The sequence below is a fragment of the Balaenoptera musculus genome, chromosome 16 (assembly GCF_009873245.2).
Source record: "Balaenoptera musculus isolate JJ_BM4_2016_0621 chromosome 16, mBalMus1.pri.v3, whole genome shotgun sequence".
Lineage (NCBI taxonomy): Eukaryota > Metazoa > Chordata > Mammalia > Artiodactyla > Balaenopteridae > Balaenoptera > Balaenoptera musculus.
The window spans coordinates 81631981-81647128 of record NC_045800.1 but is presented as its reverse complement, the minus strand read 5'-3'; the positions used below and the strand labels follow the sequence as shown (position 1 = coordinate 81647128).

General features: G+C 43.3%; 1 protein-coding gene across 4 annotated transcripts in view; it reads right to left on the bottom strand.

Annotated features, from left to right (window-relative positions):
• The window catches only part of PCNX2 (pecanex 2), a 279006-nt gene that overhangs the window by 158647 nt on the left and 105211 nt on the right, over positions 1–15148 (bottom strand). For 3 of the 4 annotated variants that reach the window (XM_036828622.1, XM_036828621.1, XM_036828624.1), the window contains 2 exons: positions 6142–6251; positions 4454–4550 (listed from right to left, as the gene is read on the bottom strand). The exons of the other annotated variant lie outside the window; for it this stretch is intronic. In XM_036828622.1, coding sequence (XP_036684517.1) covers positions 4454–4550; positions 6142–6251 — 207 coding nt within the window. The remainder of the gene's footprint in view (positions 1–4453; positions 4551–6141; positions 6252–15148) is intronic. 4 annotated transcript variants of the gene reach the window in all.

The following is a 15148-nucleotide window of genomic DNA, read 5'->3' as shown; positions in this document are numbered from 1 at the left end:
TCTGCTGGTTCTTTGTTTTTCTGTGTAGTTTTAAATTTTTTATTGAAAGCTGCTCATATCCCTTAGAAAATTGGTTTTGGGTATGCTTGGAGACCTAGGAGGAAGGAATCCTTTAGAGAGGATTCATATGGTTTTTGTTTTTGTTTTTTTGTCATGAGGTATTTCCAGTTGGGGGCCACTTTAAGCTACATTCATAAATTGAGGGGGTTTGTACCATCCAGATGTTAGCACTTGTACTGCAAATCAATGGAAATGATTCTTTTGTTCAACCTTGGAGCGAGTTTGCTTGCATTCCCCTGGCACTGTGGAGGGTGGAATGGATTCCTTCTGGTTCATTCTTCCACTGAGAGTGGACCCTTAGTGTCCCAGCTTGATGAGCAGATGGTCTCCCCTTGGACACCCACTTTGGCAGGCTTGGGCTTTCATTTCTCTTCCCCACAGTTCGAGGGCTGAAAACCAAGGCTCAAGGTCCCCTGGTTAGGCAGATGTGAAGGTTCCCTTTTTCACTTAGATTCTGACTCGATAATTCCTTACTATTTTGTCAGTTTTTTGTCACATTTAAGAAAGATTTTTTCATTTTATTTTATTTTATTGAACTATAGTTGATTTACAATGCCATGTTAATTTCAGGTGTACAGCAAAGTGATTCATATATGTATATATGTATTTTTTTCAGATTTTTTCACTTATAGATTATTACAAAGTATTGAGTATAGTTCCCTGTGCTCTACAGTAGGACCTTGTTTAATATCTATTTTATATATAGTAGTGTGTACATGTTAATCCCATCCTCCTAAGAAAGACTTTTTTGTATTTTATTCAGAATTTTCAGTATTAATCAGAAGAGTTTGGTTATAGTAACTTAATATACCAGAGATGGAAAATACCAGAGATGGAAAAGTATCATTTGATCTCTCCTTCCCCCTCTCTAACTTGGTGTCTGGGAAGGGATTAGCACATGAAATTCTTTTTCACATCCCACTACTAAAAAACTACTTCAACACCATATACTGAATAATCAATTCTTGATTGTGACATTTAATTTTCACATAATAAATTCATATAATAATTTGTCTCTTTTCTGTGTTTTACTGACTCACTAATCCCATTCTCTAATCTTGGATGAGTCTCATATTTTTTCCTGATTACTCAATCTTTATAATGTACTTTAAACCTCAAAGTGCTAAGTTCCTCTTTCTTATTCTTCTTTTTCAGATTTTTTAAGCTATTATTAACTGCTATACTTCTAAATGAACCTTAGAATTATTTCCCCAAGTTGTGAATATAATTCCTTCAGAACTGTCTTGAACTATAGTAAACCTATAAATTTATTAGAAAGAATTGGCATTTAAGAAATTTCAGTCTTCCCATCCAAAATCAGGTTATGTCTGTTTATCACCACTTATTCAGAACTTCATTTACATTTTAATAGACCGCTGTAGCTTTCTTTATTTCTGACACTACTTGTTAAAATCATTCTATTATCAACTCATATATTTTGTTGCTATCGTGAGTTCAATCATGTTTTCATTATATCTTCTATGGTTATTTCTGATATGTTAGAATGCTCTTGTTTTTCTGATTTTTTCTTGTCTCTGGTGGTATTTATGAATTCTCTTATTAATCACAGTCGACTTCAAAAAACTCTTCTATGCATTCTATACGTATGCAATAATGTAATCTACACTTTTTTCTCTTTCAGGACTTAACATTAGCCAGAATTTCTAAAACACTATTCAATAAAATTAATGTTTTGTTGCCTATTTTAATGATAAATCCATGCATGTTTAGCCAATAACTCTATTAGCTCTTAGTACACAGAATGTTTTAAATCCACTGTGGCATTTTATGTAACACTTCATGTTCCAACCCTAAAAAGAAGTTTAAGAAGCCCTGATCCAACACTACACACCCAGCAGATTTAGACAGCATGGGGCTGGAAAAATCTATGTGATACAACCAATTGTTTAAAAGAGGCTGTCTGAATAATACAGATAAAAATTAATTTTGTTTGTTTGTTTGTTTCTAGATACAATGAAAGTAACAAATCTGAATGCGATAGTTAGCTAGTGGGAAGCAGTAGCATAGCACAGGGAGATGGGCTTGGTGCTTTGCGATGATGATCTAGAGGGGTGGGATAGGGAGGATGGGAGAGAGGCTCAAGAGGGAGGGGATGTGGGGACATGTGTATGCCTATGGCTGATTCACTTTGCTGTGCAACAGAAACTAACACGGTATTGTGAAGCGATTATACTCCAATAAAGATCTATTAAAAAAAAAACATTGAAAGTGATGAAAATGAGTGAGGGTACAAATGGAAAGACCATGCTAATAAGGCATATGGAAAAAGACTAACCTGGCAAACCACTAGTGGAAAGTTTATATTTTTATTAACCATTGAACTGTGGTAATAAACTTTGCGTGCATAACTTGTGCTGCTCATACAGAATAAACCCACTGACAGAGCTCTGGTTATCTCCATTTCTAGATCAATGTCCCTTAAAGCACAGTCTGTGGGTCCCCTGAACAGAATCACCTGGGTGGACAGTCTCATAAATATGCAGATCCCCAGGCCCTGCCCCAGGCCAAGTGAATCAGAATAGAAGGAAGGGCTGGAAAACAGATCAAATGAGGCTCCCTAAGGGTTTCTCATATAAACTAAAATGTAAGGGGAGAGAGAGAGAGAGAGACAAAGAGAGAATAAGAGAGCCAGAGAGAGACATAAAGAAACAAAATCAGAAACAAGGAGGGAAATTTCCTCCCTGCACTATGACATAAAAGGTATTATACATCAAAATGTAAAAGCTGAACCTGAGAGCCTCATGAAAATATTATAATTAGATGAGAAGACTTTTCAGAGAGATGAACACACACACATCATATTAAATCACCTACAAGTTATGTGCTCTACATGGTACAAAGCATTTCAAAGTATATTAAAACCAAGTAAGGCAACACCTAACCCATCACGGCTAATCATGCTAATGAAATGTCTGCTAGGCAAATTTCTTGTCAGATTTCATTGTAATTTATACATTATTTTTACTGCAATAAATGAGAAAGCATCTTCATCATTCATGAAATCAAGGAACATTTGTGGGGATAGTTTTTTCAAATATCCATGGGAAACTCTTGGGTAGACTTCGGGCCCCCCAGGACTTTCATAGAAATCGATCTGGGAATGTGAGTTTGATCTCATCCCTCTAAGTTTCCTGGTATAAATATTAGAGGTCAGGTTGTTGATGCTACATTTGAATGTCAAATGTCTTCTCTGTTATCTGCCATCTCATCAGCTCTGGAAGCTTCACCTCACACCTTGCTTTCAAGTGTATCTCAGCCTTTATGACACAATTACACAGTGCTGAATGTCAATTATACCTCAATAAAACTAGAAGGAAAAAATTAAATTCAGCAATTAACAAACCCTTATTCCTAGTGATTTGTGTTTTCATTCCCTGTGGTGACAAATAAGCCTCAATGCTTTAGCTTGAATTGTAACCACATTCAAAGGCACAGAGGTCTGAGTATGAATTCTTTTAAATGCTATCACGTTGGCTATGAGTCTCGCACATTGTCTCGAAATGGTGGATTGCAAGATAACTCATCTAAATTCAATGGAATGGACTGAGCATCCACTAGGCATGAGGCACAGATACTGTGGAGACCGGGGCAAATGAGACATGGCTCCTAGAGGAGCTTGCAATCAATAGCCCATTAACTGCTTTTCCTTTGATCTGTCATTCTTAAAAATACAGGAAAAGCATGGCTGGGAGACAGCAGACTGCTCCAAGCTCAGTACTCGAATGGGAGATCATGTGACCAACGAGCATTGCTTTTCAAACTATTAAGGTTTGGAAGTTGATACCAAAGAGATACACCTGCTCCAAGCCATTTCCCTGGTGAACAGAGAAATAGCATCATTCTTTCACAGCCTTTTATTTCTTTCTTTCTTCCTTCTTTTCCTCCTTCCTTTTCCTCTCCTGCGCTCCAACCAATATGGTGGCTCCTTCTGCAACATCCCAGACATAAGTCTAAAGCCCAAGCGCCCCTCCCAGGGGATTTACAGATGTCAACCTTAAACCAAAAGACCCAGGAGAGAGTTCCCTGAGCTCAGCACGAGGCTAAGGCGAAGATGTGGAGAGGACAGCGGTAGCGGGGTGGGCAGGGCACATCAAGAATGCAGTTTGGCTGAATGTTTAATTGACAAGCTTTTCTTCACGCCCATCCCACCTGCTGCTTCGGGCCAGCAGTGGGCGGAATTGTCTGGACAGGGCTCATTTGAATATCCAGGCAAACTGCATCACTTGAGGACCAAGTGAGCACCTGTGGCAGGTGTGCACAGCATCCACCCTCCAGAGGCTCAAAGGGTCCACGCCGGGCAGGCAGCTCATGGTCTATTCCACACCAAGTCAAGTGGTGCCCCTGCATACATTATACAACACAAGTGTCTCACCACAGAATCTTTCATCTTCTTGGGGAGAGGGTCTGCAGCCAACTCTTCCAGATTTTGATGTAAAAACTTATGAAGCAATCTGCACTGAATAAAGGACCTGAAAATGGAAAAACACACACAGGTTTTACTTTCTAAAATATGTGCCTATTCCAAGGTTTGAGGTAAACAGCTTCACCTTAGACCTCACACTCACAAATGACAAAAGCCAGCACGCTCTCCTTTAGATAATTCGTAATAAAGAAAAAGAGGTGCATGTTCAAGTGACCACAGAGACAACGGTTGAACTTCAAATTCCATCCTGATTACAGTAAGTCCCCTACATACGAACGAGTTCCGTTCCAAGAGCGTATTCCTAAGTCCAACAAAGTTAGCCTAGGTACCCAACTAACACAATCGGCTATCTAGGACTGTACTGTAATAGGTTTATAATACTTTTCACACAAATAATACATAAAAAACAGACACAAAAAATACAGAAAACATGTTTAATCTTACAGTACAGTCCCTTGAAAAGTACAGTAGTCCAGGACAACAGCTGGCATACTGGGGCTGGCATCGAGTGAACGGGCAAGAAGAGGTACTGACTGGGGTGGGGAGAGGACGTGGGAGATGGTAGAGCTGAAGGATCGTCCATCAGCAACAGGAGACGGAGGGCAAGCTGCAATTTCACGCACGCCTGACGTGATTGGACACACGAACACACGTTTGCATCTTTGAAAGTTCGCAACTTGAAGGTTCCTGTGTAGGGGACTTACTGTAAAGCTGTTGAGGACCACAGGAGATATCCGTACCCCCGATTGCCAACAGCTAGCTAAGCTCACGGAGATTCTCTACTTCGGCCAGACCAAAATACAGTACAATACTTGATATGAAAATTTGTGCCATCGACATTTAACCTTTCCCCATTTTCCATGCCTTTCATCTTGCTGTACCTGACAGCCTAAAATTATAACTTTTCTGCCCCCCAAACAGTTATGGTTATCTTAAGTCAATATCTCCCGTAAATGTGGAGAAATTACATGAGATGATTGATTGACTAACTGGATTGATTGACTGGTCCCTGAAACTATGGCATCACATAAAGGGTTTTCAGTTCCAAAGTGCATATTTATCAAAAACTTGAAAGATAACAAATAAAGGGAAGATTGGAAAGTATTTCAAGGGACTAAGCGTTATTATTAAATGCCTTTTAAAACTTTGGCACACACTTCTCTTTAAATCCAGAGGGCACTGCCATACTAAGAACAAAAAACAACAGGACAAAACTTTTCCTTTCAGAGATGCCAGTCTAGTCTCCCCAGGGTAGCTGCCTGGCATAAAGGCAGCGATGCCACTTTGTGGACCCAGAGAGGGTACTTGTGAAGGTTGGTGCTTCTCATATGACTCACCAAGGGAAAGTCAAAGACAGTGCTTGGGTGTAAGAGGCCATCTGTTCCTGGCCTTGCGAATTTCACTCCAAAAGCACCAGAGCAAAGGTTAAATGTGCCCTAGAACTTGACCCCTGATTTTCATTCATTTCTGGTCAGTCCTGCATTTCTCCCACCGTCGCCCAGGGGCCAGCTTGTTTAACGGGGTAAGAGACCAAGCACCATGAGCACCGGCTGAGAGAGCACGGCTGCAGGACCAGGGGACGGCTGTGTGTGTGTGTGTGTGTGTGTGTGTGTGTGGTGTGTGAATGTGTTACTCACAGGAGCACAGAGGGGTCGCTGCTCTGTCGGCTCAGATGGTAGGAAAGCGCGACCAAGAGGCCACAGAAGGCTGAAAACAGCGCTGGGATGTGCTGCGTGCTCCAGGGTTCCTGAGCAAAAGATCAGAGAGCCAAGTCACTCCATGCCTGGGTGCAAAAGAGCAGGATCGCATTCTAGGAAACGCTTAGCAGGTGTCCCTGAGGTCCAGCTGGATGGACGCGGTGCCCTGTGATCACTCCTGCCAATGGACATGCAAGCACCTGATGGCTCCCCAGAAACCTTGCCTGTGAATGTACAAGCATTGATTTTGACAAGGGATTGGCGATGGGGGGGGGGGGGCACATTTGAAACAAACTGTGCATATTTATGAAAATACATTAACACATTAACTTCACCTTTTCTGAAATTCAGTTTAGGATTTTTATAAGATTTAACATTAAACATGTGTTGCCTCTTTTGAATTAAATATAATACTTAATAATGACATAAAAATTGTATTTCTTAATGTTTATTTATTCAAAAGGTAGTAGACACGTCAATATGGCAATAGAGATCCAATCAACTAGTGGACTGAGACCCCATGTACAAAGAGAAAAATGGTCTGAAAGGAAACAGCAAGATACGTCACGATTAATCGGATAGAAGCCCAGATGCCAGTAACCAAGGCACTGTACCCAGGGCGAACAGACGCAGGGAATACGCCTTCCCACCGTGAGCAGCGTGGTGACCTGGGACCCAGCTCTCCTTCCAGATACAAGCATCATGTCTTTGTACACAAAGAAGGAAACTTCTATATATCTAGCCTTTCCAACCTCCATCAACAGAATCTGCCAAAAGCTGGGATCTAGAAAAGGACTCCAAGGTTTCTCTCCTAAGATTTGGATCCCTTAACTCACCAAGTGTCTTATTTGAGAAGAACAAATTGTTCATTATGCTTAAAATCAAAAATACAAGTGAAAGAGTCAGGTGTGCTCAGATCACACTTGTAACTGCTCAGATACGCTGGAGGAGCTAATGTTACACTGGGTAGAGCGAGGGGTTTTATTTATTTTCGCAGGCTTCCCTTTCCTAGACGTTAAAATGCGCCAGTGAAGGTCCAGGGCCTGGGAGAGCAGCACCTGGAAGGAACCAAAGGGACCCAGCCTCTCGGGGGCCGCGGAGCCTGTAGCTGGGCAGTCAGGAGGCGGGGCTGGCTCCTTACACACCTTCAGGCGCCCAGCCTCCACCAAGGGCGTCCTCCAAGCTCCCAGATCAGCGCCCCGAGTACTGGCGCAGGGAATCTCCCAGGTCCCCAAGGCACCAGGGCTATATCTGTGATTTTCTGGATTCTTCACCATCAATTTTGCCAACAAGTTCCAGTGTTAAAAGCGGTCTCCACTTCCCTCTTGTCTTCCCTTTGGAGTTGCCTTCGGCAAAGCACCCTCCACTTCCTGTGCCCAGGGAGAGGGGCCCTTCCCTCCCCTCAGGCCCATGAAGTCCTCCTCTTATTCCCCAGATATCCCCTGGTTGGAGGACAGACATCCCCTCTTTTCATTGGTTCCTGCTGCCCTGCCTATAAAGATGCTGAAGTTGCTGGCATCTTTACGAAACTAACACAACATTGTAAATCAACTATACTTCAATAAAATAAGATAAAAGTTTAAAAGGAAAACCAAAAAATTAAAATTTAAAAATTTAAAAAATAAAATGCAAAGGCCCCCTCCCCCCAGTTACCCTGGAAAGCCATGGCGCTCTCTTCTCTCCTTCAGTGCCCGCCAGCCTTGTAAGAGGCTCCTCACCAGCCAATGCATCTGTCACGTGGGGCAGCCCCTCCCCCGCGGGTACAGCACCTCCTCACAGCATGGGCTTCTAGCTGGGCAGACCTGGATTTGAATCCTGGTCCTGCCAGGGATGAGCTGTGTGGCCTTAGCTAAGTTACTTAACATCTCTGAGCACTGTGTTAGTTTCCTCTTCTTTAGAAAGGGAAAATAATACATAGGCAGGGGTTGCTGCAAGGGTACTTTTCTGTACACTGGGCCATTTTTTTAAGTTTTTGGTATGAGACGGTTCAATGCAGCCCCTTCTTGGTGACTGGCACCCAGGGCTCTGAGCCAGACTGTCCTGGGCTGTTTCCTCTCCGTCATCCCCACAGTCAGCTGGTCCTAATGTGTTACCGATGCATCTTTCAATGCATCTCCAATCTGTCCCTTCCTTTCATTGCATCGTACTGGGTCAGGCATCCACTGCCTTGTTCTGGGGCTACTGCTAATAGCTTCATAGTGGGAAGATCTATGCAATCTCCATATCCCTCCCCACTCCACAGACTCCACGATCACCCTCCACATTACAAAAGAGTGGTCCTCTTCCCATAAAAGGCAAATCAATCACGATTGCCCTTCACTCAGTATTTTTCAGCGATTCCTCATTGCCTACCGAAGAAATCTACTCCACAGGAAGCTACCTAAGCCAATTAGGAGCCGGCCCTAGTTCAACTTTTAAGCCTCCTTCTGCACATTTAGTAGATGCACAGCAGCAAAACCATAAAGATGTGTTGCTTCCTGGCCCCCTGCCTTCACACACAAAGTTGCATCTGCCCAGAGAGCTCTTCCACTCTGACCCCAGTCCACTCCCCTCTGCCTGGTGAACTCCTACCCATGCTTCAGTGCCCAGTATAAGAAGCCCCACCTGCCTGGTGCTGTCTCCCTGATTTCCCAGGCAGATAGAAGCTCTCCCCTTGCCTCAGAACCATCATTAAACACGTTTACTTCAGCATTTAAGATATCTCACTCCTCTTATGGGCATGGGTAGGACTTGCCCCCTCTGGACTCCCTGTGGAGGGGCAGTTTGCATCTCTTCCCTGTACTTGGCACCAATGTTAGCACATCAACCTATCCTTGAGAGAATGAGGTTTCAGTTTTCATGATTACACCAGTCCGTCTTCTATGACCTGCGTGGAAAAAAATGTTTCAGCAAGAAAAGAGGATGAAGAAATTAAGTACCTTAGATCAAATGTGGATCAGGCAGTGAAATGCCACAGAAATGATTAGACTATTAGAGGGAAGGTATCTCATGACCTGAAAACTAATTTTTTCATTCAAACAGCACCCCCAATAACAGACAATTTATTCTGGAACTTGGGAATTTTATTCTTTCTTGAAAGTTCATTCATGAAACATTTACTGGCCACTTCCTATGTGTCAGGCACCAAGGAGCACACATCTGAGGAGGACAGCACAGGTGTCTGGGGAGGGAAGAACATAAGTAATTGTAATAAGGTGTGGCAGGTGATGGACGGTGAGGTGCCTGGTGCTGGGTGCTCACCAGGCAGGAAGCAGAGGCTCCAGTGAGTCCAGGGATTGGCGTTTAAGTGGAGCCCCGCACAGAAGAAATGTGGAGAACACGGTCCTTCCCCTGCAGGGGGCTTCTCGAGGACCAAGCTGGGCTCTGGGGTGCTGTGTGTGGATGGAGCTGACCCCAGCCATCCTCCCGTTTGCTCCTCCTCTCCCTGCTCCGGACACCCACCTGCAGCTTCTCCCCTTTCATTTCATACTTGGCTGTTACAGAAACACAGCCAAAAAGTTTTCCGAAAGAGAAAAACCTGCTAAGTGCTATTTCCTCCCACTGATTCCTCTGCGTTTGCCTCTGCTGCATGTTTTATTCACAATTTCGTGAAGATGGAGGGCTTCCTTTTACATGCAGCCCATAAAAAATGCAAACACTAGAAAAAAATCACTATGAGAAGGATTTAGTAGCCATGACCATGGAAATAATGGTCCCTGCACGGAACAAAGAAAAAGTCAGGGGAATACGCATCGGCGGAAGTGAATTCCAGGCTCATCACTTCCTGGAATGAGTGATTCTGTGGAAGGGACTTAACTTCTCATTGGCTCAGCTTCTGCTTCTGTAAAAAAGGTGACAATGACACCCTTCTTGAAATATTGCTGCAATGCCTTGATGAGATTTGAAATGGCCTTGCACACTGCAAAGCAGTATGTCGATGTTAGTTTTTTATTAATTGGAAAAGAAAGAGCGCCCATGAGGGACGGTCTTTGCAGAGAATAAATTAAAGCCAAACTAAATATATTTAAATAATTAAGTTTACCTACTTTGATTCACCCAATACCCCTTATCTAATTCGTCTCTCATTTATTCTCTACTTAATTAAATCTCTGCAGTACAAACGTGAAAGGACAGCTACCCCTCCTAGTACTTAGGGACCCTCCCTCTTTACCTACTAAAATAGCAGTTGGTAGAAAAGGGAACAGGAGGTAAAAATATCTAATGGGAAACAGATATTTTCCCACTGGGGCTAGAGGAGAGGGACGTCATCCCCCTTCCTTCTACTTCCCAGCATTTATCTCTGCTTGTGACTACAGATCTGTATAAAGACTGTGTGATTAACCCGTGATCTTTCCAATGGTCAAGCTCGTTGACAGGAGGGACTCGTCTGTTTCACCCCAGTGTATTCTGAACACCTTGTGCAGGGTCCAGGCCCTGAAAGGCCCTTACTAAATATGTATGAACTGATACCCTGGATTTGAGCAACCATTACTGCCTTACTCTATGATGCAGACCTAAGAAGGGAACTGCACAGATCATTTTATTTAGGTATCTTCAAGACACAGAAGGTTGGTCTTTCCCAGTGCAGAGCAGTAGTTAAAAGCATGGGCTCTGGCTAGGACTGCCAGCTTCAATCCCAACTCTGCTGATTATTAGCACAAAGATACTATGCAAGCTTTTAAGCCTCAGTTTCCTTATCTTAGATAATACCCCTTAGGGTTGGTGGAAATATTATATGAAATATTGTGTGTAAAATACTTAGTAGCCAGTCTAAAATGCTCAATAAATGTTTGCTATGACTATATGCTTTACTAAGATACTGTCTCAGTGGATTCAGGCTGCTATAACAAAATATCATAGACATATGATATCATAAACAGCAGAAATGTACTGCTCACAGCTCTGGAGGCTGGGAAGGCCAAGATAAGGTGCCAGCAGATTTGGTGCCTGGTGAGAATCCACCTTCTGGTTCACAGCTGGCATATCTTCATATAATGGAAGGGGAGAGGGCGTTTTTCTGGCCTGTTTCAGAAGGGCACTAATACCAATCACGAGGGTGCCATCCCCATGACCCAATCACCTTCCAAAGGCCCCACCTCTTAATACCATCACCTTTGGGGTTAGGATTTCAACATATGAATTTAGGGGGACACAAACTTTCAGACCAGAGCAGATACATAAGAGGACTGAGGACTGCAACAAAATCACATTTCCTGAAAAGAATTAGAATTGACCTTAAGTATGGTCCTTCTCTGAGAGTCCAAGAGAAAAACAATGACTTCTGTAGATTCCTTATATCCGTTTCTGTACTACAGACAGAAAATAAGAAAACAGGAAGTCTTCTACAAAATGCAAATCTGACCTTGCCAAGATATTGATATTATTATGTCAAGTTGCACAATCTGAACTGACAGACCTTATTAGGGGTAGTTCTCATTTGTTATTTTAATCTGTTGCATTCCTTCTGCTGTCTGTCCTGTATTAGTAAAAGTCTACATTCATCCTTCCACGCATGTGATTTCTTTGAGCATAACCAATAGCTTCAAGATAAATTGTTAGACATGAATGAACAGCACTGTGGCCGCAGGGACAGGACAGAAGGAATGAATATTTTCTTCAACAATGTAAAAGTGAGGTGACGCCAGAATGGCGTACTTCTTCTTCCAAGAAGAAGTGTGGGGTGAAGGATTGCAAGGAATCCATATTCCAGCCGTGGCTTTGTGTGTTTTCTCCCTCAACCTCAGATCTTCACACAACTCTTTCTTGGAAAGAACCGGGGCTCACCTGAGCTTGGGCAGATTGTAAAAAGGCAGACCACAAGGATCTTCTTAGGCTTACTACTGGAAATACCCTCAAGCTCCAAGTTCTTAGCGTTGTTCATTTTTTCAACAGATACAGTTACATAATATATAAAATAGGAGGCAAATTTCTCAGGGAAGCAGGGATAGGAAGGACTATTTGGATATACACATGAGTTATTTTTTCGCGTTTAGAATGCCAAAGTTTGCAAAACCATGCTATCTTCAGGAAAGATTATTTTAGATTTGGAAGAGATCTCATAACTGAGCCAACCTCACCCCTTGACCAAATTATTGGTCAAGTAAGAAGACAGGGAGAATGGAAAAGACTTACCAAAGGTGGCAAGACCGACCAAGCCCTGGTTCAGTGCACTGTATCTTACACCTCCCTAAACACTTGTACACCTCACTGTGCACAGTATGTGGACATCTCATGACTTTCCATTTAAAAGGCTTGGCGCAGTGGTTAAGAATCCGCCTGCCAATGCAGGGGACACGGGTTCAATCCCTAGTCCAGGAAGATCCCACACGCTGCAGAGCAACTAAGCCTGTGCACTGCAATTACTGAGCCTGAACTCTAGAGCCTGTGAGCCACAACTGCTGAACCCATGCGCCCCAACTACTAAGCCCGTGTGCTGCAACTACTGAAGCTCGTGCACCTAGAGCCCGTGCTCCGCAACAAGAGAAGCCACCGCAATGAGAAGCCCGTGCACCACAACGAAGAGTAGCCCCCGCTCGCCGCAACTAGAGAAAGCCCGCATGCAGCCACGAAGACCCAACACAGCCAAAATAAATAAATAAATAAATAATAAATAAATAAAAATTAAAAGGCTTGGGATCACTATAAATTAGAAGTTTCCAGCTTTACAGGCTGTTTCATTCATGTATCATCCCCCATTCAATAGTGCTGGACATCTTTTCAGTTAACTGCCTGGGTTGGGGTTTGTTGTAACACATGGTAGGGTGATAGCCCAGAGGAAGAAGTCATCTGAGAGGAGCTCAGAGGAAGCTCCATGAAGGACTGAGTAAGGAGCTGGATTGTAAAAGTGATTGGGAATGAACTTGGGAAGAGCATATTCCAAGTCACGCAAGGGTAAAATGCTTCGATGCTGCATGACCCTGCATTCAAGCATGGCCTGGATACGCTGCAGGATGGGTACGGCTGGGTGCAGTTCTAAAGGTACCACTGTTAAGCATATAGATATACAGATAAAAGAATGGGAAATGGTTAAGCATGAAGAAAATACACTGAAAGGAAATGACCTTTATGGTTTATCAGCCCGTCATTCTCTGCACTGGGAAGAGAGGCAGCTGGGCGCCATCGGCCCTGAAGATGAAACTAAAGGAAATAAGCTCCAGCATCAGCAAGGGAATCTGGATGTACTTTAAGGAGGAACTTCCTGACACGGATGATTCAATAAAGCACAATTAGGAAAATATTAGCATTTCCTCTTTCCAGATTATTTCAAAGCACAGATATTGTCCATGGAGAGGTAAGAGACAAGCTCGCCTGAGGAAGAAGGAAGGAAGAGAAACTTGAGGAAAGCTTTTCTCCTTACCCTTTCATTGTGTAGGAACATACTGCTGTTTTAACATCTCTGCAATTTAACACACATACAGCTAAATAAACAAGCTGAGAACAAGAAGGAACTCTTCAGAATCATTTTACAGAATTAAGATTTAGGGTGGCGGGGAAACACAGCAAGATAAAATGGCTTTGTCCCTTTTTTCCATTCCTTTCTCCTTAATCTCCCGATCCCTCTCCAGGCTGTTCAGTCCTAAGTCACCCCACCTGCGTCCCCCTCCAGAGCCTAAACCTGTCTCCCTGCCCAGGCTCCTCGGGCAGGTGTGCCCTGCACAGGAGGCAATCCTGTAAAAGACCAACAGGGAGAGCCTTCCCTGGTGGCGCAGTAGATAAGAGTCCGCCTGCCAACGCAGCGGACACGGGTTCAAGCCCTGGTCCGGGAAGATCCCACATGCCACAGAGCAACTAAGCCCGTGTGCCACAGCTACTGAGCCTGTGCTCTAGAGCCGAGGAGCCACAACTACTGAGCCTGCATGCCACAACTACTGAGCCTGCACTCTAGAGCCCGTGAGCCACAACTACTGAGCCCACATGCCACAACCACTGAGCCCGCAAGCCACAACTACTGAGTCCACATGCCATAACTACTGAGCCCACGTGCCACAACTACTTAGCCCATGAGCCGCAACTACTGAGCCTGCGTGCCACAACTACTGAGCCTGCACTCTTGAGCCCGCGAGCCACACTACTGAGCCCACATGCCACAACTACTAAGCCCACATGCCACAACTACTGAAGCCCACGAGCCTAGAACTCGCACTCTGCAACAAGAGAAGCCACTGCAATGAGAAGCCTGTGCACTGCAATGAAGAGTAGCCCCCGCTCGCCACAACTAGAGAAAACCCACGCACAGCAACGAGGACCCAACGCAGCCAAAAATAAATAAAATTAAATATTAAAAAAAAAAAGACCAACAGGGAGGTTGATGGGACTTTCTCCAGCCACAGGAGCACCTAGGAACCAAACTTCTAGCAGGAGTTGAGCTTGCTGAGTCAGAAATACAGTAAAAAGAATGCATTTGAGGATGTTTTTATTTTCATTTTTATTTTGGGATAAAGAAGAAAATGTTGACACTTGAGGAAGAAGAGAACCACTGACCTGAAGAGAGATTCTGAAACGAAATGATCAAATGCACTGGGTGTCTTATCTGAAAGGTTTAGTTCAGTGCTCAGTCTATTTCTGCAAAGAGAAGCAGAAAGGAAGAGGAAGTACTGACTGACATTTCTAGTGGATTTTTTAAAAGAACTTTCATATTTTAAGCATCCATGTATTGACATTAGTCTTGAATTTTACTATATACATATAATTTATTTACTCAGACACATATGCACACAAATACATATTTTATTTTTGGAGAGAGATAAGGTTTTAAACAATCTATCACCCACTGATAATGAAGTGTATACCATGTGACAGTGTGCTTAAAATTAACATCCCTAATTGCTTTGAGAGGCGTCTCATGGGTCCCTGAGTTGAGAGTGATATGGATAGATGAGTGCTGGCCTCATAGAACTCCCACAGGTTTTGAAATATTTTTATGAGGTAGAAATAAAACTGTCTAATAGTCCTACAATTCTGTGGTAGA